The sequence below is a fragment of the Agelaius phoeniceus genome, chromosome 2 (assembly GCF_051311805.1).
Source record: "Agelaius phoeniceus isolate bAgePho1 chromosome 2, bAgePho1.hap1, whole genome shotgun sequence".
NCBI lineage: Eukaryota > Metazoa > Chordata > Aves > Passeriformes > Icteridae > Agelaius > Agelaius phoeniceus.
Genome location: NC_135266.1, coordinates 73,411,900 through 73,437,671, shown reverse-complemented (window position 1 = coordinate 73,437,671; position 25,772 = coordinate 73,411,900). Strand labels below are relative to the sequence as shown.

Below are 25,772 nucleotides of genomic sequence, written 5' to 3'. Positions count from 1 at the left end.
CTTGGTCTGGTTTTAAACAAAATCTGATTGTGTTCACATGCAGACCAGATCCTCCTCCTGGGAGTCAGTCACTTAGCTGCCAGGATTCTTGTCCTTCTGGCAGGGATGAAGGACAAATGAAATCCTTCAGCTATGCAAAAAACAGAATATTTTAACACAAGAAAAGGCTAAGAAATTGAAGGAATTTATAGTTGAGAAGAAATTGGCCTACGCAGCTCTCCAAAATCTTGAAATCAGTGATAGAAAACATGTATTTAGAATTGTAAGACTGGCTCATGATACTGTGTCTGCTGCCAGAAACTCTGTCCCCCAGAGAAATGAAGATTTTGAAAAGAGATCCTGAAATTGCTGTCAGAGGGAGATTACAGATTCTCCTTCGTTCTCCATCTCCAGAGGGATGGCTTGTATTGATAATACAGGAGGAACCAGAAAAAACAAAACCAAGAACTCTAAAGCTAATCTTTGTGCTCCTAGAGGATTACTACCTAAACTCAGTTACAAATAAATAGGCAGCCAGACTAAAAGTTTGCTTTCCCTTCTCAAACAAAGGTTTCTTCAGTGAGATTCATAAAGCACCAAATGGCAGAGAAGCAGCAGCAGGAGCCAACACTCCAGTTCTAAACCTGGCTCTAACCACACATCCTTCCCATCCCCGAAGTATTAACTCTCCTTAGTGTCTTGTTATTTCCTTAACACGTACACTGTGTTCTACTATTAAAAGATTACTCAATACTAAAGCAATTTTATTACTCTCATCACAATTCCTCTCCTTATCTTCCTTCCAATCTCCTTATTTTTTCATTCTCAACAGTCTTGTTTATATGTCAGTTTGCCATGACACCTTCATGTCCTAGCCTCAAAACACATCCATCTCTGAAGATCTTTTTTACTAGTACTCAAGAAGTTGAGGTACTAAGCACATCAAATCCTGCTAAAGGACACAAACAACAGACACTACCATCTACATTCACTGCCCTCCTTATTACCCCAACTATCAAGACTTGACCCTGACAAGATATTACTCAAAAGTCCCAAAGATTTCATGGAGCAGGACTGGCTGATGATCATGAAGTTAGTACAGATGTCTGACAGGAATTGGGTGGAGGGCTGCAGGGAATGGAAAAGATTTAGCATCTACATTATTCTTACATGGTAAAGATGGATCAAGAAGCTTCACAGCCAACAGGGAAGAAAAGGTAAGCAAGAAGCAGACAAGAGAATGCTTTGCTTTTTAGAAATAGACTTTCTCTCAATTACAAACTGCTGTAGAAAGCCATCACCTCAAAACAGTCTGAGTTGCAAGAGACCCACAAGGATCAAGTCCAACTCTTAAGTGAATGGCCCATATGGGGATCCAACCCACAACCTTGGTGTAATTAGTACCATGCTCTAACCAATTATCAGCAGCTAAGAGCTGCTGATAGCTCTTGTTTGAGAGCTTTAAACATTTTTAAATACGAAGTGACCTGCTGCTGACTTCATGTGTAGTGAACCTCAGGCAGGATGATGTAAATGGGTAAGCAGAAGGTCAGAACAGATGGCTGAGAAGGCTACAGAAAGGACAAAAAGACTGGAAAAAGAATTAGGAGTCACAAAGGTATGATAGACTTCTGCAACTTGAGTGTACAAGGAGGCAAGAGTGCCTATCACACCATGGGAAAGATGTCAAAAAAACTGAATGATTCCTTCCACAGAGAAGCAGAGAGGACTGGAAAACATCAGCTGACCTCTTTCAATGCCTACATCCTAGCCTCTTCCATTATTTGAATGGAGGCCTGTATTTAGAAGTAACTAATATAAATGAATCTCCAGAAGCACCTGTGACAGTGCATGGCACTGTCCTGACAGCAAATCTCAGATCTTGAAAGCACCCCTCCTTTCAGGATGTGGCTTCACACCATACCCTGAGCACCCTTAGCTGAGACTCCCCACAGCAGCAAGGCAACTGCACCACTGGGGTCCCACAGAGCACCTCAGGCATGGCTGAATGCTACAGGGACACTAGTAAAGAAACAAAACCATCCAACCATATTTGAAAAGATAACTCATACAATGAATTTTTTATTATTTTAGTTATTTCATACAACCTTTCAAAGTTGTTACATATTTATACAAGAGGCATGCCTTGACTCCCTTCAGAAAGCAGTTTTGGCAGGTAGCATGCTGAAACACCATTTTATTACTGCTTATTATTGCACATGCCAGTCCTGGGTGCCAGTACCAGAGTCTCTCCTGCAGCTAAGTCTCAGAAGATTAGAAGAACATTTTTGTGAATGAGAACTGGCTTATAATATAAACTGTCACATATAAATGGGAGCATGTGCTTATAATCAGTTTGCCAAAGACTACCAACCATACACTGTGCCATACAGAAAAGACCTTTCAGCAGCATCACGTGTCTTTTATTTTTTGCTAGTAAGTCTTATTAGCACACCAGAATAGAAAACATTTTATATCCTAGACATTTTCAATACCATTCTTAAAACTTGAGCACAAATATTTTGGAAAAACCATGGAGAAATTCATACTCATGAAGAGGGGGAAACAAAAGGAAAATTAAATAAAGGGAAATGAAAAACTGAGTTCAGTTTGGCAGTGAGCTGAACTTGGAGAAGAGTGCCCCAGCCAGAGCTCCTCTGCAACGTGCTCTGCTCTGCAGCATGCGCAGGACGATACGCTTGGAGCAGGCAGGCTTAGCCTGCTGTATGCTGTGGTCAGTGCAGTGTGTCTGTGGACAGTGCATACACAAAATACAACTGTACAAGCTGGACTGTGCATTCCTTAGTTCAAAGTCCACGTTTCTATTTATGTCACTTTTGTAGCTTTATGCAAAGATTCTACAAACTACATAAGCATACAAAGTGTTGTGCATAAAACTTGAAAACCTCAGCTGTAACTACATTGTAATAACCAGGCTATGTTTCCTGGAAAAAAGCATTAACTCAGTTCTTCTTAACAAATACCCATTTCCATCTGAATTATGCAGAATCAAAAGGCTAAAATGGTTTCCTTAAGGTAAATAACTGTGAAATTAAATTTTACAAGACTAAATGAAATTTCCATACCCTGGAGTGATATTACTTGTTGCTCAGAGGTGACACACTATTTTTAGGACCATGACATGAGCTGGATTACTTCTAGTACACTTTGATTGAATTTTCAGAGTTAAACATTTGCCACTCCCATCTATCTAGTACAACTGCTACTCTAAATGCTCAGCAGTGTCATGAGCCAGTTCTCTCAAGGTTTTTTTAGGAGAAAAGCTTCAGTTAAAGTTTCAGCATGGAATCTATATACTCTTTGATTTTCATCTGGTAGGAGAAAAAATCACCTCTCTTTAAGCTCTAGTTACATGCCTCTATTATGACCTATTCTAAACTTATCCCCTGGCATAGCAAACGGAATTTCACTAAATGCATAGATAGATATTGGACACCTTGTTTCCACTTTGAGCTCAGTATCGAAGGTAACACTTACCCCTAGTAGTATGACATTAAATCAAGAATAAGTTTTGTATTTCCATTCCATGTTTTACTTCCTCACACCCCTTTCTCTCCACCTACTGTCTCCCAAAGAACAGCAGAGGCCTATGCCTCCTGCTCGCAGTCCATTTCGACAGCTGAGCTGCAGCAAAGTGCAGCACTGCACAGATGGAAGGGGAACAGAGTGTGCAAAGAACCTCCCAGCTAATGGGAGAATCTGTTTTAGATCTTGCTATGAAATTAAAGAAAACCAGAGGAAAAAAGAAAACAAACAAATAATAATTTTTAAAAAACACACCAAAAAAAATCAAAACAAACCACCAACCCACAACTATGGCATTTAAAGCAGCTATTCAGAAAAACATTCCCTAAAAATATGGTCTCCTTGTATACCAAAGTATGTATACACATACTACCCCTTGTCCCAAAACATTAAAAAAATCTCCAATTTGGTAAATGATTGGATAGTTACCAACTTAATGACTAATTGTATAACCAAAGTATAAAATATTTTATAGCCACTAAGTATATAATGTAAGCTGCTGATAGAGACTGCTTAACTTCTGAAGAAAAAAAACTAAGTACTTACCACAGTGGGATTACCACTGCTGATCAGCTGGCTGACTTCATGAAAAATGCTTTTGCAGTCGATTGATTTGTCTAATGATCCCCGTTTCACTATCACCGCTACCGCTAATAAAATCTGCTCCCGAACATACTTTTGGAGGCTGTGAACAACATTGCACAAATATAATTGAAAGTAATTCTGGACATCGATCCTCAATAAAATTTTAAACACATTTCTTTTTCAAATATCTTGTGTGAATTCCTACGGGAAAGCTGACAGAAGTTAACTGCCAAGACCAGAAGACAAATTATTCTTAAAATGATCTTGCACTGCTACCCAGGGAAACAGAAGTGATAGCCCAGATTTTATGCAGAGTCCTATATGTTCAGAAGTGTGTTTTATATACTTACTTAGGCCTTTGTAAGACATAGGTTAGAAGGAATGTTCGCAGTGACTCAATGCTAGCCTTTTCCAAGAGAATCCATTCTCTTACAACTGCTTCCATTATCGCTGTGGCAGCTTGAAAAAGGACATAGTCCACTTTACTAGTTTCTGTAGGAAAAAACAAACACAACTTGAGTATCAGAAGACATGTATTCAGCTTGACTGTGTTTCCAACAAAAAAAGTAATGGAACTTACTATCATTTATTATTAAATAGAATATTGTTGCTATGAAAACAGAGAAGGAATTTACAACTCAAAAGGGGGAGAAATAATCAATAATCCAATTATCAAATTGTCTGGTATTATTCAAGTCAATGACACAGGAGAAAAGTTGTCTGTGCTAGGAGGCTGGTTCAAAGAACAGGAATAAGGATGCTAACACAATGGGAGAATAAAATAAACCAGATAACAGATTTAGTTCCAATAGACCAATTAATAAGAGTGATTAATCTTACAGGCATGTCAAAGTGGGAAATTTCTGTGTCTGCCTTTGAAACAAATAGTACATAAAAGTACATGTATTTCATGGGTAATAAAAAGAAGTAAATCCACTTACACTTTAACATTTCCAAGCAAAACTTTGACACCATCCATGGTGTATTTAAAGTGTTCTACATCATGTTCAAGTTTCACGATTTATTTTGAGTTAACCAAAATGTAATTTCTGACCACAGTGCAGGAATCATTTGCCATTATTATCTAAATATGGGATTACTATGCATATAGATGCACTAGGGAAAGTAAAGAAGTATATTACAGAGAAAGGTTAACAGTTTGGGCGATTACAAAATGCAATTTAAAGAGAAATGTCAGAATAGTAATAAAATTTCTATGATGCTAGAAAGCTATAGAGACATTTTTGTTGTTGTTCCTTAGCTTTTAAAAATTTTAACTTGGAAATAGCAGGTAATATCTCAGAAGCCAGTTTCAAAATATTCTGAGCTCTGCAGAAAGAATTTTTAGAAAGGGTGCAGCTACTGGGTGGCAAAAGCATAAAACATGAAATAAAATTCCCAAACAAGAAGCAGAGTTTGAGCTATAGTGGTTGACCTGCCAGGACTAAAAAAACTGTGTTTGAAAAAACCTCCATCATGAGATGAAGGGCTTTAAAATACTACAAAACAAACTTTCCTGCCCCAATTATATGCACACAAGTTTATAATATAAATTTCCTTTATATGCAAGTTCTATATCAAAGATAGCAGCTAATATGCTAAAATGTTTTAAAGTAATTTAATCAGGCTCCAAATGTAAACCCACAGAGGTAAACATGCTTAAATAAAAATAAACCACGTTTAAATCTACTTAGCCTAATTTGGAAAACTAAGTAACCACTTAAGTAAAAGATTAATGTGTATGTCTAACACATATAAAAACAAATTGAATTATTCCTGCATGGGAATTTTAATTCTGGCACTTGTTACTTTGGGCCTTTTCTAGCTGTACAAAGCTCATACACACACACAAAGAAAGAGAATGTAATTAAAAAAGGACAGTGTTTCCCCTTTGCCCAAGTCCTGCAGCCACACAACTGCGATTGCTGCCGCGCAGAGCTGCAGCCCCTGGTGTGAGCCTGTCATCAGCCAGAGCAGCACCATCCTCCATGGAACTTACTGAAGAAAGGAAGCACAAGCAGTGCCTTGTGCTTCCTGGCTTCAACCCCAAGTTTCTAAAGAACAACATAGTAATGGCTGTTCCCCTTTCCCATATGCTCACCTTCTCCATTATTCTTCCTGTGTCATTCCCACACTCTTCTTTCCATAAATGACATCATCCTTGTTATCTCTCTCTACCCCCATTCCTGCTCCTGTCTTGATCATTTTTCTCCTGTTTCTTTTAAAAGCCATCTACTTAGTCCTCTGGTTCCAGCCCATCCTTCCTGCACACATCCCTTCAGTACACTTCAAGTCTTTTATTTTTCATCATAAACAGTTTGTTTCCCTTCCTGGTTTCACAATCCCTGCCTCTTCTTGCTCAACTCCCAAATCTTAACTACTTGTTCTTTCTGTTTCTTTCTGTATAGATACTTACTGAGGAAGCAGAAAGTTTTGAAAAAGTCTCTTAAGTTCCAGGTCTCAGCATCATAACTGCCTACATTCCCACAAAAAACCTGCTCCATGTGGAAACATGCTGGATTTTCAATGGCAGTAGCATATGAACAGTTTAAGGATGTAATATATCTAGACATCTAAAAAGTATTGAAATCAGCATCATATTCCATTCAACCAGCCACATTTAAGATTTCATGAGATTTCATTATTTATTTCTGATTGATGATGAAATGCATCCTTAGATCCAAATGGTCTGCAAACAAAGTTACTTAAGGATGTTTTCACCCACCTTATTTTCTCTAAAAATCAATGTGAAAACAAGAAGCATCAATTTTGCTGACCCATCAAGCAAAAAGTGTGATTGCAGTTTTCCAAACCAGATGGAGTACTCCTATAATATACCAAACCCAGAAGAACCTCATTTGTAGAAAAATATTTTGGTGTGGAGTGGGTGTAGGAAAGGAAGCACACCCTGATCTATATATCACAGTGTAACATAGCAGTAGGTTTGCAATACTGACATAATTATATTCATGAATTCTAAGTCTCTAATCCAGTAAATTTATAAATAACTGTTAAAAAATACTGCAGAATGAATTAAGTATGAAAATAATATTTTCAACATAATTGTAATATTTCTCTTTTAAAAGAGAATTTGCTCATTCTGGCAAATTCTTTAAAAGAAAAGTTGCTTTTTGTGGTTTTGGCATGTGTTCTTTTGTGCAAACTTTGAGGTTTCCCCTGTCAGGTCTCAGTCAGTTTTCACTGAAATTCCCCTCACCTGTCCCCAGCACTCACATCAATACTACAGTGCTGAGCAGCAATCTTACATCTTTACTGCCCTTGTAATTTTCAGATCTAGCTGCAAAACGGTAGTAAGTCTCTGTAGCACCTGTAAAAAATTTATATTTTATAAATAGCTACCCAACCACATTTAGAACATTTTAGAGCACTAAAATCAAAGAAATTTCTGATGAAGAGTGGTATCTGCCTCTTTCCTTTCTCCACAGGTATAATCACACAAAATTTCAAATCAATACTGTCTTGCTTGTACCAGGTGAACAGATACTTTTCTAGCTTTTTCCTCTTTTCCTCCAGCTGGGCTGTCAACAGCAACTAAGCTGTTCAACTTGAAATAAACTCTCATTTCAGCACTAATGCAAAATCTGGTAGAAGTGCATAAAATTGCATCGTTGGCTGATTTAATGTTAAGGAAGCACAAAGTCAAGCAACCACACTACTGGCAGCTGCACAAACTGCACAGATTAGACAGTAGTACAATAATCATGTTGCAGAGGAAATCTATTAAATCAGTTTAGGAACTTAGCTACATTAAGTTACACCTTACAGCTTAAAAACTCACAGAAATAAAACAAAAATGATAGTAAGAGGCTTCACCCTCCATCAAAAAGTCCCAGTCATTAAAATCAAAACTGATGTTCAGAGCCCCAGCTGCAAAAGAACAGCACAGTTCCAGTTATAAAAGAATGTACAAACCTAAATTCATTTATTGAAACTTACCCAAAATATGTTTGCAAACAGCAAATGGTGATTTTGATTTTCTAAATGACAGGAATATGTGCTCAGCATGTTGGCGTTGCTCATTGTTGACCATGGAAGGTGGTGCCTGAAAGAAAAAAAAAAGTTATTCAAGCACTGATCAAAAATATACTAAAAGCAATGTCATGTCAATGTCATGAGTGTCAAACACATAAATGTTTGCCTTGTTAAATACCAAAACCCAGTATCTCTTGGCAAAACTGCTTGCTCTCAGGCATTACCTCTTCTTATCGAGCACTCCGCATTTACATCGCATGCACATAGGTGTGAATATCGAGGTATCAGGCAGAGAGTGAATAATTTAAGTATAGTTTCCTAACAGTGTTTCAGAAGAAAGTTAGAAGTCAGCCCTAAATTCAAACCAATTCTTTTTCTACTCAGATCAAAAATACCACTGCACATCACTAAATGCTGCCAAGCACACTCACAGTCCTGGAAGCAAAGCACTATTTTTTCTTTAGCTCTACAATTATTTTAAAATATGTAGTTGTATAATAAATTCTGGGGATTTAAAAATTACTACTGATATGTTCTAAAATAAAGTATATGCCAGGTACATACTACCCTCTAGTGTTTAATATTAAAATTGACATCCTGAAGACTGGTGTGATTGATGAGACAAGTTGGGAATGGCTATGGTGGTTCCTCAGCTTACATCCATCCCTATATATACCCATCCCATTACATCCTGGGAACCTTGGCTGCCCACGTAACACCTGCTGATCTTCTGTTGAAAGCCAGCTCCAGGGAGGTTTCTACCCAAAAATCAGCTTGAGGTAAAGCATGAAACCATGCAACAACCTGGACTCCTGTGAGTGCCTACGTAGCCCAGAGGAGCTGCCTGCACTGCAGCCTCACCTCACTGCACAACCCCAACACCCCATACTGCCCTACAGGGTAAAAACAGCCATGCAGAAAGTATCAGCAGCTCACAGCACCACACTGCTCTCCACTTCTCCCACTAATATTCTCTGACTTCTGCTTTTTGGGATTTATCTGAACTGCACAGGCTGCAAATACTAGATATAACAAGCTTAGCATGAAATACTCTAATGCAAGGCATTGATACCACAAACAGAGTAAGCAAAACTGATGCCAACCTTTAAGAAAGGAACATGCACACATGTAGGAAGATCACATCCAAACTGCAGAGCAGGATCAAGGTGACAGCATAGGTTATTGAACTTCAGTTGAACTTCCAAACTCCACATTCCAGCCCTGTCCCTAGCAGTTTGAGAAGACCATGTGTGCCACCTATCTTTCATGGTTTATATCCACTGCTTTGGGAATAAAAGCATCAAGACCAATGCTTTTAACATAAGTGAAATATTTTCCAGTAAATAAACCACAAGAAATCTGATTTAACAGGTATTTCTGTGAGGTAACCTCAACTCTCCTCCATGCAGCATGAGCTGTTCCTAATGGGAGCAGCTGTTTGTGTTTTCTGCAGTGTGAAGGACCGTCCTCCTCTGCATGGATTCCAGCTGCATTCACTGCAATAGAACCAGCTGTACAGAATGCCAGAAGAATATTTGTAGCAGGTCATCAAACATGCAGGACTGACCTACACAGCAACAGCTTGATACACACTTCAGTCATAGCTATGGCAAATAAATCAAACCAACTGAAAAAAGGCAGTTCCCACTTTTCCCCCCCACTGTATGGGCAAGCATTTGTGCAAATGCACAGAGAACCAGACTGGGGAAGCGATCACCAAAAATCATCCCAGGTTTTTTCATCTGGATCAGTTCCCCAGTCTGGTTCACCATAATCCAGCATAAAAGCCTACACCAGCACAGTATGGGATATAATGGGTGGTGATAGCCTGCTTTTTTCCAGCACTAGTTATCATTTTAGGTGCATTTAATCTACAGCCTCTGTTGCTGTGCAGTGCCTGGAAGTAGTTTTAAGTCCCAAGGAACACACAACTCTGCCCAATGTATTTCATGAGAACTAAGAATCAAATTTCTTGAGACACGTGACTTATTTTAAAAACTTTCTGCTACCGAAAGGAGAGATCCTCCTACTCCTTTCTTGGTCCCATCTGCATGGTCTTGTTACCTCTTTGCATGATACTCCATGATACTTTCTATCAGCTAGTGCACAAAAGAAAGAGGCTAGAGGGGAAATCCAGGGGCAAGGGAAATTAACATTTGTTAATCTAATAAGCATCCAAAAGCCAGACAAGTGCCAAAGCCCCAGCAATGATGGGGAGAAAAGAAGTAGAGTGACATTTCCCTTTCAACATTGCTGACCTTGCAGCTCACAGCTCTGTAGTCTCATGAAGCCTCACTAATTATAGCCATGTTACAAAGAATCCTTTGGGTGTGACAAAGCATAACATTTTGCAAGCCCAGGGTCATTTATAGTCACATCCTTAGAGCAAGAAGACCAAATCAGGGCTACCTGATCCAAACTGATTTTGCATTAACACATTATATTAAAGTTTGCCATACAGAAATCCTATCTATTTTCACCGTCCTGTAATACTTAAGGGCACTTTCAGGGATATCAGCTGCAAATTATGGCACCACTGAAAAAAAACAACCAGAGAAGTTTTATGGGAAATGCTTCCTTTATGCTTATAATAACTAGAAAGTAGATCTCTTGTTTTATACTATTTTAGCTCTTCTACTTCTCTGAAGTCCAGTTACAGAAGACATTTGACACCTCAGAAAGGCATATAGCATTTCTTAAATGACAATAACTTAATAATACATTACAAACTTTAACTCTCAAAACTGTCCAGAGCAGACAAGTGCAACAGTAAAGGTTTGAACTGTACTGCAAAGCCACCAGAGGGAGCTTAAAGATCACAGTCAACTGCCTTCACTGCATTCAGACAATATTTATCTGTACAATGAAAGTAAAGTCCAGTTAGTTTTTGCTTTAAAGAAAAGGCCAGCACATACGTATTCTGTGCAAATTTCATATTATAAGAACACTGGCTCACTGAGCCCAAGAGCCCTCTACCCGGGTACCCAGCACCTCCTTGGCACAATAGGGTTAGAAACATGCCCTCATATTCATCATGTTTGCAAAGTCCCCTAGAGCACGCTCATTCACTGTGTTCTTTCTAATTGTCTCCTTCAAACTCTTCTCTACTATCCAACTTACAAGGAATTAAAACACACTAAGGTAATGAGCAGGTTCTTTTGGCATGCTGAAACCATTTGCAGCTACATCACTTTCCTTTCTGTACTGTCTGACATTACCCCTAACCATCTGTGCTCTCTTTTGTCCTGCAAGTTACCTATAAAAGCTTCTCCTGGACAATGATCATCCTTCTGATTTTAGCATAACAAACTACTGCCCCATAAGAAGAAAGTTCCTATGTGACACAGCATTATGAATAAAATTACAACCTTTCAACTACCAAAGCTGTCTGGATACAGAAAAGGACCATAAGCAGCAGTGCCCACAAAAAGGATCCAGCAGGACTACTGTTTCAAACGGCAGCTATCCACTCAAAGGAAAGGGAAACTGAAAAAAGAGAAGATTAGAGACACTGTAGCAGACTAGCACTAACACTTGCAAGACTGCTAAACTTAGCTGAAAGCCTGGACAACTCCTAAGAAAGAAAGGGGACCAACTGCCAGGGAAAGTACACACACCACTAGGAAACATCTGTTGATGTACATGAAGGAAGAATAAGGGCTTTGGCATTTTCTTTTATTTTCAATAGGAGTAGTTAGATGTATACGGAGGAACTGAACCTACACATGTGTATTTAGAAACACCTGCTTTATACAAGCATTTCCTACCTCAGTAACACATGTTTTAAAAATATAGTGTAATTATGACTTACTTGCCAGGATGGAAAGTGCCAAGAAGTTAAAGTAATAGATACAAAGAATAGATACAAAGAGATAGAAAGGAAGCAAACAGGTTGCAAATACAAGCTATTCATTAAGACTAAAGCTGAAGTCACTCTGTATTTGCCACTAACTGGCTGAAGCAGTAACACCACATCCACATGAGAAGTCTGCTTTTTTAGCTCCTTCCTCTTATCTGAAAACACCTTTTGCTTAAAAAAAAAAAAATGCATCAAATTCCACCCTCCCAAGTGATTCTGTTCAGGCAGTTTCATGTAAATCATCACAGATATACAAAATACAACTTTTTTGGTCATATATTAGAAGTTACATTATTTTCTTAGTGGTTTTAGATCACAGAATAGAATTGCAGAATCACATAATGGTTGGAAGGGACATTTAAAGGCCATCTAGTCCAACCCCCTACCATGGGCAGAGACACTTTCACCTTCCACCCAACCAGGGTACTCAGAGCCCCATCCAATTTGGCCTTCAATATTTCCAGGGATGGGGCATCCACAACTTCTCTGGGCAACAATTGCCACTGCTTCACCACCCTCACTGTAAAAAATTTCTATCTTCTTACAAGGCCAGTAAAAAAAGACTGAATTGGCTTCTGACTATGAATCTTGACCTCTTCAATACCTTCAACACCTTGTTGAAGTTCATTGTTTAGTAGTTTCTTCTAATATCAGTCCAGAGAATTTTTTACTTATTGCTTACTTAAGACACTGATAGTAGCTTAGAAGTAACAACTTCTACCAGTCAAGTGACAACGTTATTCTGAAAATCAATAACGGAGTAGTTTTTTATTTAAATATTAGTTAGCCAGCACTTCTGCATCAAAATTTTGCTAAGAAAAATCCTGGCCACAATCAAATATAAACATAACTAAGGATGGAAAGAGCAGTGTTCATTCCTTGCAGGAAAAAAAAACTTGCCAAGTCAAAATTTGATTTTCCACTTTTGCTGTGGCAAAACTGCACTGAATACAACCAAAGTCAGCATCTTCCTACAATTACACTGGGGGAAATCTGCAAATTAGCATGTCACAAAGAACACTCACGCACTCCTCCAGACTTCACTCCTTGGGAGAACACAGAGAGAGTACACTGGAGTGTTTTAGGCTGACACCCACAGTATTCCCACCTACCAAAAAGGTCCCCTATGAACAGCACAGCCTAAACACTAGGAGGATTATGGAAAGGCAAACACGCCTACTAAGAGAATTTTCTTGGTTAAAAAAAAAAAAAATCAAATTGCTTGTACCTGCTAGCACTAAAGCCAAGTAGGAGCCCTTCTTGCCAAGGGCAATGTTTATGTCTGCAAGTGAAGTACATTACAAACTTGACAAGAGCAGAAACAAAAATCTGATACTTCTACTGAAGTGTGACTTCATAAAATTCACCACAAACTCTCCAAACTGAGCTTCCAAATATGTAAGGGAATTATGCCTTTCTTGCAGTCAAAAGGTACAATAAAACTGTTCCCAAACTCTGGTCTGTGGGCCACTCTTGGCTTATGAAAACCCAGTTCAATACTTTCTTGCTCTTCAGAATGGTGTCTAGACTCTGTGCTGCAGAGAGCCTGGGAAACCCAGGGGGAAGAGCTTAGGAAGCAGATCTCTGTCAATATACAAGGATAAGCAAAAGCCACCACAGATGGCAATGGCACTGCTGGGTCTGGACTTTGCTGACAGCCACCATCAGGCAAGACATGCTCAGAAAAGCAGGGAATAAAGGAAGTCCAGATGGTTTGCCAACATGTCCCAGCAGGCAGGGAAGCCAAGTTATAGTGAGGCATATGCAAAGGAGAAAGATCATGAGTGAACTTGAGAACCATGTGCAGGGGAACACCATGTGATGGTGATAACATAGCTGAGGAGTACAGGCCAAAAAAAGAAGGAAAAAAAGAAAAAAAGGGAGAAAACAACACGAGGGCAAGCAATAATTTTTAACTAGTACACATACTGCATTTAGGACAGCTAAATATATTACTCCACCCATGTAAGCAATTGTTACAGCTGCAACATAACTAAATAATCAAAAGTCATTCAATTTTAAATTAATGTACTCCTCTACCAAGATGAGCAAAACCCACTAAAACCAGATTTCTATATCTTAAATAACAAAAATACCTTGAAATAATTACTCCCCAAAATAGTTCTGCTGTATAAGCAATTTATACAAAAGAATCAGACTCAGAATAAGGAGATTTCCAAGTGTAACTCTACCAAAGTCATATCAAGCAACATGCCCCAAGACTGGATTACCCTGACTTCTGTGAAGTCAAGGCATAACAAGTTTCCATTCCAGTTTTAGCAGTAACACTTTTCAAGTGTTTCAAACAAGCTTTTTTCCCTACAATATATCACAGCACACTCAAAAACTGTCACTTGTCTTATGAAAGTAGCTAATTGAAGAGATTAAATGTAGAGGTCAGGCACAGAGAACTAGACAATTAGCCACACTTTTGTTCTTAGATATTCACTCTTACTTCTCTAGCAGACACTGATACCTAATGATGCAAGGATGTCTTGTTCTCTCATGAAGCAGATGCCACAAGCATCTAACAATTCAGGCTAAACGAAGATGCTCAGCTCTGCAACTGCTTTACAAGTAGATCAGACGTTCCAGCTTTGGGCACAAGGCCAGAAGGAATTTAAGACAACTGATAACAACAACAGCTTCTGCTGTCCCAGTCGGATCAGTCACAACATGACTGCCTAGCTTTGAGTAACAGTTACTACAGAAAACTCAGCTGGCACAAAACACATCTCCAACTACGTTCCAATGACTTCCTTTACACTTACTATTTTGAATAATCATTTAAATTACAGCAGTGACTCAGTCTCCAATTCAAAAGATCCTCAAGATTATTTGTGAAGATTGGTAAGAAAGATGCAATAAATAACTTCCAACCAGAACTGCACTAGAGAAACATGGTGAAGATTTAAGACTTTCTGAACAAAAACTTCCTTTGATAAAAAAGTCTTCTCCAAAAGTAATTATGACTTGAATTATTTAAACCCCAGAGTGCCCAGTATTTTTCAGTATATATTTGGAACAAATGTGTGACTGCTGGAGGAATTGCCTCCTACACACCTACTCACTCACATCTTGCTTTCATGCAGAAATTTAACAATAGGGAAAAAAGACTTATTTTTTCCTCATCGACTTTTGCTTTATATTCTGAAGCTGAAATATGTTATTAAGTCTTTTGCAAGTAAATCAGGAGACAAATTGTAGTTTGTAATAAGAGCTATTCTCAGTTTAGTAATGTTCTTGTATAAGATACTATATATATATATACACATTAATGGATTAAAGAGCCCAAGTAAATCATTACCATCAATAAAAAATATTTTCTGAGATAAGACTTCTCTCCAAGGCAAGCAACAAACACTACTGAGATTTTACTTTTCTACTAACAATTTGATCCACAAATATAGACTATTACAGGCTCTCCACTGAAATTACCCTTCATTTATGTGCACAACACAGCTAAATCTGAGAAATATCCCATAATAGATATTTAGCCTACAGTAGTCTGGCTGTTGACAGTGAGAAGATGAATACTGACATGAGGCTACAATTCAGACCCTTAAATTAAATGTTATTTATTTTCTAATCTCTACATTCACTGTTCTAACATTTCAAAGCACAAATGAGGTCTGACCTGCAGTTCTGTTTGGCAAAATAACTTTTCTAAAACATCTGACTGACTGATGGCAATGGGAAAATCCACATGGTCCCTTGCAGCCAGTAAGATCCAACAAAGCAACAAGAAGTCAATCCATGTATGCCAGAGAAAGCTCAAGCAAGGCAGAAAATGTGACTCACTGTGTAAGAGGACAAAAATAAGAAAAACACCCCAACTACACGGAAATGTTACAGAAAACCTCAATGTTCCAAACCCAAACCTTTTAAAAGCATTTAATGTTAACAAATGAAATCAACCCACTTTGACTTCTGTAAAAATGGCACATCACAACTGTAGTAGCACAGGAATCCTAAAAATATGTTACTAAAGGATACAAAAAGTCAAAGTGCCCTTACAACAACTGTATTCAAACCTCAAGCCCTGCTCTCCTGTTTCTTCTCATTTCCTTTCATTCATTCATTTCAAAATCTTCCTATTAAGAGATGGGAGATTCAGCAGAAAATAACCCCCCATGCATTCTAGCTACTCCTCGGGTATCACAGGGCTGGTGGTGGCTGGCCTTAAATTCTGAATGATAGCAAATTTGGCAACCTGACCATCTCCTGGAACTGGGGTGACCATGGCCTCCTCATCCTGAAGCAAGAAAGAAGAGTTGGTGGAAATGAACCAAATTTCTCCCTCAGCTCCCACCAACTCCAGCTGCTTATCTCTTTCCCCACAAGGAGGCATGGAAGACACATGGGTAATAGGTGGAAAGGAGTCCCAGCACCAACACACACCACAGTCCTCACTCCAGGGTGGACTATCCCCTGGCAGGACCTGGTTCTCCAGCAAGAGATAGGATCCTAGCCTATCCACAGCCTCTAAAATCCTAATTGCAACTCAATCATATGATTCAAGTGGCTTACCTCTGTATGGCTCATTTCTGTGCCTATAAGACAGCACAGATACCACTTAAAAAATGTGCCAGGATAGTACACAGTGAATTTCAATAGAAAGATTGAAGTAAAGAAAGAATCATTGTGATCACTCTTCTACTAGACAGGAGATCATAATAACGCTGGTAATGGCAATACTCAGTTTCTAAAGTTCATAACTTGAGATGTACACAATATACCCATTTATCAGGCTCACTATACATCAACTACAGTCAGCATCTGCTCTCCTTCTGCAAAAGAAACTTTCATACTGTGTGTGAAAAAGTGTCTTATACTATCCTTTTTTTTCCTATCATCCAATTTCAAATTATACTTTCTGAAAGAACAGCTATAACCAGCCATTGCTTTAAGGGTGGCATTACTTTTACTTACATGTAGCCTTCTACAGTGAGCACGTGCAGTGGAGTGAGACATCACAGGGGTAACCCCCATGCACCTCAGACCCCAAAACACAAGGCAAAAGCCATCACTACATAAAATATTTAAACTGAGATAGTAATAAATTTTGATTTCTGAGCGTTTTAGGCTTTGACTCCTATCAAAAGGGCATTTCCTCCCACCAAACTAATGAAGAAAGGCAGGCACACAGGGCAGCCAGTTTCCCTGCCAAAACTCAGTTTAGCACTTCCTCCACCATCAATCTTGTTAAAATGTCAAAACCATTTTGTCCTATCATAGTTATTTAGTAAGAGTTGATTAAAAGCAGGTAAGGAAGTTTTTAAATTGTATCTATATTTGATGTGGAAAACTCCTTTGGTTTACTGTACTTTCAAAATGGCATGGCCTAAACCCCCCCCCGCCTTTATTAATGGCTTTTAACTGTTAGGGCACTAATGAAAACTTACATACACAAGTCAAAACACACACAAAGTACAATATTTGAATCATGTAAGAAAACAGAATAAGATACAGAAAGATACAAGGTACAGACAAGAAATCAAGGTTTAGCAAAAAAGAGGAGCAGAATAGAGGCCAGAGGAAGAAGTTCATAACCTGCATTAGGTGGAAGATAAGAAAGTCAAGAGAATTTGTGAAATTGAAATTAATTTTGTGAAGAGAATAACATCTTTTGCTCAAACCCAGGAAAAATTATGAACTTTCACTGAACACACCTTGAAAAAGGTTCTTCCCAAGTTTGCCCATACTGGGAAACAGCGAAAATCCATCTAGATTTGTACATACTTGAGACAGTAAGACGTCTTCTACTTTTACCTTGTTTTCCCACTTTGTTCCACTCTTGCAAATACAGTCTGAACCATGATACTGAAGAAGTTACACATGTCTGTATTCATCCTTTGATATACAAGAGGAGACACATGACACATATTTTGAGAAAACCTCTTCTAAACATGAGTTTTCTGTGATAAAGTTGGGGGTTTTTTTAATCCCTACAGAAATGCTTTGGGATTTCATTTAGAAGATGCAATTTTTAGTACTCCCTTAAAGTGAGTGCCTGAGCTCACACTAAGAAACCTGCACAAATGAGCCAAGTCTCAAGTTCTGAACAGTCAAAGGGCTCCACACATTCAGGCTCCACTGAAAAAATGATCATGAAGAAATGTGGTCATAATCATACATTTTATTCTCAGCCCTCTTAGAGGGAATATTACAGTAAAATGAACAGAAGACTAGCTCCAGAAACAATATTGTTATTTCTCTTGATATTAGAATTTAATATTTATATATTCCCACTAAACAATTCATTATTCTGAAGCTACCCAACATCTGTTCCTAATCCCACTTAAAACAACCTCACAAAATAAAGGGTTTGCAGCTTACCCTCCCTAATTCTCTCAGGAAGAAGCACATTTGTTTTTGTGCTTGGGCTTTGGTGCTTGCTGTTGACAGGTGAGGAAAGCACTATTCATACTCTTTTCACCAGAAAGGAGTGCACCTGTTTTGTAAACTTATTTGCACATTTCCTCAATAACAATGCAAGGTGTAGCCACCTGGGAAGCTATCAAGACCATGGCTGAAAGAGAAGTCAAACAGCAGCAACATTATTAACAAAATAAACAGTAGATGCCAGTGGCCCAAGAGATGAAAAAGCTAAACTAAATGAGAACAGTTAAGACCTTAATGAAAAACAAAACAAAAACTAAAACAAAATTATGACGTAGAAAAAACGCAAAGCCCTCTTTGGACCTAAGATGAGTGAAGGTTAACATAACACTTTTCAGCCACGGCTTCAACGACACACAATTCACCTTTAAGGCACCTAGAATCAAACCAGCAGTTAGCTGCACAGGGGGAACATATTCCTTCCCCCCCCAGGACTGCAGTGCTGTGCAACAAAGACACAGGCTGCCACTTGGGGATCTCCAGTTCCTGCATACACATATACATAGAGATGCTGTGGAGATGTCCTCAGGAAATCTACCAGTGACAAATGTGTAAATTGTGACTTTTAGATGAGGGGTGCAACATAAGAGGAAACCAACTGAGCTGCAAAGTGAAACCCAGAGCAAGCAGGCAGGGTCTGCCAGCACCAACAGAAACCATGTGAAGTTATGGTAAGATGAGTGAGTGAGTGACTTAAGGGACCATGTGAATGCCAGGACCACCAATACAAGACCAAGGTGTGGCAGATCAGTTTTGGGGAAGTTCACAACAAAACCTTGAAGACCACCTATGTGCAGAACCAAACAAAATAATCAAAAGGAGAAGAACCTTTGCTGGTTGCCCAAGGCAGAGAAGTGACACATGTAGATGATGACACTAGTGAGAGGATGACACTTAACCCCACATCACCAGTTTGGACACCTTCCACCCATGCCCAGACAGGCAGTGCACAGAGATATGACTCCTCTTGTGCTGCCACAAGACACAGGTGGCAGTTCTGCTGTAACTCATCAATGAGCCAGCGTGGTTTGTGCTTGTATAATTGTTTCTGCTGCTTATTAGCCCTGGTACTGCTTGCACACCATCACTAGTGCTACAATTAATGCTAGTTGGAACATTGTTTCACAGTAATAAAGGAAGGTATAACTGAGCATTGGTTGTCATCCAACTGCACTGCTGTCCTTCATGCAGACCAATGCTTTAGTCCCAGAGCCACAGATGTTCTGTGGCACAAGTCAATGCACCAGCCTCTGGAGTACACACAGGCACTGCATTTGCACACTCTGTGTTAATGATGCTGCAACACATTTTTTGAATTCTGCAAACTGCCCCTGCCCTCCTTCACACACTGTTGGAGCAAAAACCTATGCAGCCAGGATATTTACTTGTGATGTCAAAGAGTAAAATTCAAGGTCCTTCCAAAGCAGCTCTGAAGAAGGGCTAGAACATGGCTCAATCACTTCCTTGGGCCTTAAAAACTATCAAATTATGCATTTTCAAAAGACCTGAAATACAAAAAGTTGAGGAACATACCACTCACTCCAATGCAATACCACGTGGCTTTTCTGCAGCTCTTCAAATGAGCAATTTCAAAATAGACTTGTGAAGGATGTTGGTTTTATTATTTTCCATCATTACAACAGGATTCTAGTCTAAGCTGACAGTAAGTAACGAAGAGGGGCTGCCTCTCTAGAGCTCCAAGGCTGTGGTGCTTGGAGATCTTCCATTCCTTGCAGCCATGTTAATTCCTCTCCACTCCTAGACACATATTATTATCCTGTGCTAGCTTTGGCAACTGGCAAGTCCTTCTGACAGCCAGTCCAGCTCACTAACCTAGCAGATAATCAATCCAGCAAAAAGACAAGTAATGTTTTTTCTCTGCCACTCAGTGTTAGGCTGGTTTAAGCTCCTGTGAAAATATAGCCTACATCACACTTAGAAGCCTGGGACTGCAGATGTTCTTCACCTTAGCCAAGCTTTTGAAATCCCAGAGCCTGCCATCATAAACTGTAAAATTCCATGGCAAGACACCTTTCTGCACTTCACTGATTTCACAGCCACAGATTAATTATACAAAGCCTTCAAGAGACCCTGGCATAAGGCATATTTCCAACACTACCACAGCTGTGCCTCTAGCATTTTGCACAGCTGCACATAAAACAGCTGGCCTGAATGACAACAGAGTGAAATTCATAATTTCAGCACAAATCATTATATACCTTTAGCCTTTCTTCATATTCACTTTTGTAGTTCTGTAAATTTTGAATTTGGTAGGCACCACTAAACCAACTTATCTGACTTACAAAGTAACAAAAGCAAAACCCATTATTCACTTGCTCCTACATTAACTTAAATAACTTTTTAATGTATTATCTATAAAAAATAAAATCAGTTTTGATTTGAAAAGAAAGAGAATTCTATATGCTATTTCCTAAGTAGTTTAACAACATAATTTGACCAAATTTCTTCAAGGAGCATAGGCAAGCTCTCTCATCTCAGTCAAGATAGTACAATTGTCTCTAATGCAACACAGTGAAAATTACTTTAATTAAAAGACACCTTTCTCTCTGAATTCACTACCCAATCTAGCTCACTACGCAACCACTCAGGTGGGTGTGCTATTATCCTACGTTTTGGCAGAGCCAAACACAGCACTGTACAGCAGCCACTCATCATGTCTCTGAAGTAGGAAAGTTTGGGGTTTTCCTTTTTTGGAAAATGGGAAAGGGGAAGAAGAGGGACTATTTAAAGTATATCCTCTTGTCAGTTTTCCTTCATTCCCTAAAATCCCTATCTAAACAACTACTCCCTGTTTAACAAGATGTTTTGGACTTCAAAGTCCAAAGGACCAACATCTCCTACAGCTCAGATCTGACACTTCCCCTTGTATGCCACATCTCCCAGCACATATGTGGGTTTATGCCACTCATACACCCCACTACACATCAAAATTGCAGAGATCTTATGTACACCTAATTCAGACTTTTTAGAATCAAAACACTGTCAGAAACTGACGAAAAGGAGTATTTTACTTATCTGCTTGTGACAGGATCAGCTCAACTTAATAATCAGGAGGATTTCTGCCACCTCTCCATAGGGAAAGCTGTTAATTAACTAATGAACACAGATTAGCATAACAACGATAAGACTCTTAGGAAGCAGGTTAAAGGGAAAACAGCAGTAGGTAGTGCCTGAAGAAGAATAATCCAGATGGAGTTATGGACTAATGAAGCTCCCCAGCAGATGAATGTCGAAGCAAGCACACAGTATTTACATTGATTACTCAGAACAAAACATAGAAATATGCCAATGCAATGGTGACATGTCAAATGGGTGTGAAACATATTGATTCAAAAAGACTGTGAAACAGTCAGGGGAAATAAACTCTAAGCATGCATAATCCCATTTCACTAGATTTTAATTTCATCAAACACAATGTTTACTTTTCAAAGATATCAGAATTTCTATCAGTTCTCACTTCTCTAATCTCAGCTCTTCACTTTAGTACAGATAAGCTCCATGAACATTTGGTCTTGGCTCCCAGTTAAGAGTTTCACTAGCATGGTGTACACGGCATGCACATTTATCTCCCAGGCTGTAATCTGAACTATGTGCCTGTAAAATGCACCAACCATACCAGCTCTTAAGCAAAAGAAGAAAAAGATATGCATATATATCATGGACTCTTAAGTTATTTAGTACTGTTCTGAAAAATTATCTGAACAACTTGGGTATGGTTCTCTGAAAACATCACCTTGCTGCTCTGAAGCAATTAAGAAAAGTACAATGTTTAGTACTATTAGGAAAGGAATACAGAAGAATATCAAAAATTTACAAACATCTAAAATCCTCAAGTACCTACATCACATAATTCTGGTCAGTTCATTCAAAAACAGTATCATAAATCTAAAAAAATACAGAGGGATGATCTGATGTATGGGGGAACATCCCATATGACAAAATGACAAAACCCTTCAGTTTAGCTAAGGGATGACTGGAGGATGAAATAAGATAGAGAATTATACAAAATCACAATGGATACCATGGAAGAAAAATCATAACATGTTATAGTTATTTCCCATAATTTCAGAATGAATAAAAGCAGCTACAGGCACCCACCAGAAAAAACCCATCTGAGCAGAAATTTTCTCAATTCTAGCCATAATATAGCACACATCCTGCTTGTTTCATGGGTGACAGCTTGGAGGACTTTCCAAATCTTCTCAGCATTGGAATGATTCATTTGTCTGACTTCTTCCAACAGGCAACCTGCCATAACAAAAGCAGAGCTACTCCATCTCTCCCTTTCACCCTTACTATGAGCCATGCTACAGAGTCTGAAAAGTTGCCTCACAATGAAGATATATTGCAACAAGAAACTGAACTTCCTTGTGGAATAAGGATTGTCATGGCCTCTGTGGAGAACAGGCTGGCTGTTTATGTCAAGATGTGAGATAATGGAGAATTGATGAGGCTGATTGAGCAAAACCACAAGCTGGGCCACTTGCTCATCTTGTGCCTGGGCTTGAGCAAGGCTTAACAACTGAATGTTGCCTGGGCTGAAGCAGAGGCCCCAGAGCCCAGTGTTATCTCAGTAAAGTGCTGAAGCATCCAGGTCTCTGTGCCAGCCCTCAGCCTCACTGGCCCTTCACTGTGCACAACAAGCCTTGGTTTAGATCTGTTCCTCTGAGGAGACAATGATGGGAATAAAGACCTGGTGAAGGTCAGAGGGCCACCACTGCTGCCTCAGCCCTGTGGAGGAACACACTGAGGTACCACACTTCTGTGCTGTCTTTTCCAGCCACAAGATAGGTAGCTCAGTTTTATGAAGGTAACCAAAGACCCTCATTCAGCCCTTGTTTATATATTAAAAGCCACACCTACCAATATGAAAATAAGAAAACAGATATTCCCCCACCCTACATCTATGATGGCAGCAACAGGCAGCCAATGATTTTTAACTGCAGTCATTCATCCATTTGTCCAAGAAGTATAAAACCAGTATTTGAAATCCTTCACTATGGATGGACAAGAATACAACCCCATTCTACAGACAAGTCAATGGGTTTGCTCCTCTCCCCAAGGCAGGCACAACTCTGTCCTAAGATTTGTTTCTCTAACTGCCTTAGAACTTACCTGGGAAGACTTGTGCACAGAGCTATGCACTTATATTTTGTAGGTCTAGTGCAGTTATCAGCAATCTAACAAGAACCTATAATCTGCTGCTTCAATAAAACAGACTATTCATGATTCCACAACTATGAAAGTTCTTATTCAAAGTGACTGGACTTTAGTGCCTAAGTGGTTATAAATGAGAAATTAAGCCTGTCTGCACCCAGCCCCTCTGATCTCTGAGGACTAGCTGGAAGACAAGGGGGTTTATTTCCTGACAATTTCATACACTTACCACAACAGGCCTGATCTCCACAAAAGGTAGGTCAAAAAGAGCCAACCATAAAAACTGCCAAGTTTGATGGTATAAACAATCTGATCCTACTAACATGCTCCCTTATGTTCTTATTCTGTAAGCTTATTTGAACATCTGAAAGTGAAGTTTCTAGGACCACTGTCAGACCACCCAACTTTAGCCTGAAATCTGCCTTAGAATAGCAGGATAAATCACAAACTAAGTGGTATCCTGAGAAGGTGGTGATGTGAGAATCCACATCACCCCACACACACACCCAACACCCACCATTTGAAACAGACCACAGTCAAAACAGAACATTTACAAATTTGTAAAGAATGGAATTCTGCAAAATCACAGAATCACAAGGTTGGAAGAGACCTGCAAGATCACTGAGTCCAATCCATGCCCTAGCACCTCAACTAAACCATGGCACTGAGTGCTACATCCAGTCTTTTTATAAAACACATCCAGGGATGGTGACTCCACCACCTTCCCAGGCAGACAATTCCAGTACTTGATCACTCTTTCTGTAAAAATATTTTTCCTAATATCCAACCTATATTTCCCTTGCTGCAGCTTAAGACTGTGTCCTCTCATTCTGTTAGTTGCTGCCTTTACCCAAATGTTCTTTGAGCTTTCCAAGAGCCACACCACACAGAATAGCCTAACAAAGACCTCTGAACCTACTTTGCTCAACCCCCTGCCCAAAAAAGAACTAATTTCAAAGTTAGATCAGGTTGTTCAGGGACTTGTTCAGTCAAGTATTAAATATCTCCAAAGACAGGAGATCCTACAGCCTCCCTACACAGCCTGCTCCACTGCCTTCACCAATCACATTTAATGTGATTTTTTTTGTCTTCTCTCCAGCTGGAATGTTCCCTTCTGAAACTTGTAACCTCTTCTCTTTTCAGTATGCAGCTCTAAGTGAAGTCTGGCATTTCTAATATCAGGAGAGTCAGAGTTAGCAAGTAAATTGTACAGTGGAGGTATATTACACACTTGAGCCAACCTGACAACTCACCAGTAGCAGGGGCAGACCAGCTCTGTACGTGTCCAACAATCTAATTTCAGTGCCCCTGTGCTAGCCCTGCAACCTAAATGGCTGCACAGATAGCCAATACATCTTGCTAACCTGACAAAAATCCATTCCCTTGTTTAATTCCTATGTCATCTCATCAATATCAATATCTTCTGCACAGGGTCACAAGGGAGAAAGCAGAGCTGCAGGTAAGAACAGAGTACCTCTTTTTGGAGGGAGGTGGGGTGAACAAATAATAACCTGTGAATTTACATTTAGGTGTCTGAGAATATCATATGCTAGAAAATGTCAACCTGCTTTAATAAACTTTCAGCAATAACTAAGTGGTGTTAAGCATGTTTCCTACTTCATCCTCTCACGTCTGGGATGAAATTTACATTTCTTTCCTTAATAATACAACCTATGCCTTCTCTAATCCATAAAGACAGCTATTAAAACAGTGCCTAACTAGTACTAATTATATTTGTCATTAATTACCACCTGAGCTAAACAGAACATAATAGATATGAGATATATGGTCAGGGGACACCATGCCAGTAGGAAATAGAGGAGGAGTAAATTAAATTAGGTCATACAGATGTTGGTGTATGGTCTTTACCAAGCCAAAGTCATACAGGCCAAACATGGATACTAGCCTGTGGCACTGAGAAACTTCACATCAAAGGATTAATGGGGATCTTACTTCAGGTGAACACCATGCACCTTTACTAGAAAAGAATTACACACTCAATTTTTGTACCTTAAATACTTTTACGCACATTAAAGAAAATAGTCACAGCACCAGCCTTCAAAATCATACTTGGCAGCTAATGACAAGATAAGTTTCATCTTTTATTACAATTGATCAATTTAAATTGACAAATTCCAATCCTTTCTCAAATTAAGCCTTTTGAATATGAGCTACCTAGAACCTGTTGAAAGGCATTACTGGTAACAAGGGAAAAGCATTTCCATACAGC

General features: G+C 39.1%; 1 protein-coding gene across 1 annotated transcript in view; it reads right to left on the bottom strand.

Moving 5' to 3' along the window:
* XPO4 (exportin 4) overlaps window positions 1-25,772 on the bottom strand; it is an 80,217-nt gene that overhangs the window by 51,142 nt on the left and 3,303 nt on the right. Inside the window, exons 2-4 of the mRNA XM_054654947.2 lie at window positions 8,068-8,173; window positions 4,461-4,602; window positions 4,072-4,210 (exon numbers count right to left, since the gene is read on the bottom strand). Coding sequence (XP_054510922.1) covers window positions 4,072-4,210; window positions 4,461-4,602; window positions 8,068-8,173 — 387 coding nt within the window. The remainder of the gene's footprint in view (window positions 1-4,071; window positions 4,211-4,460; window positions 4,603-8,067; window positions 8,174-25,772) is intronic.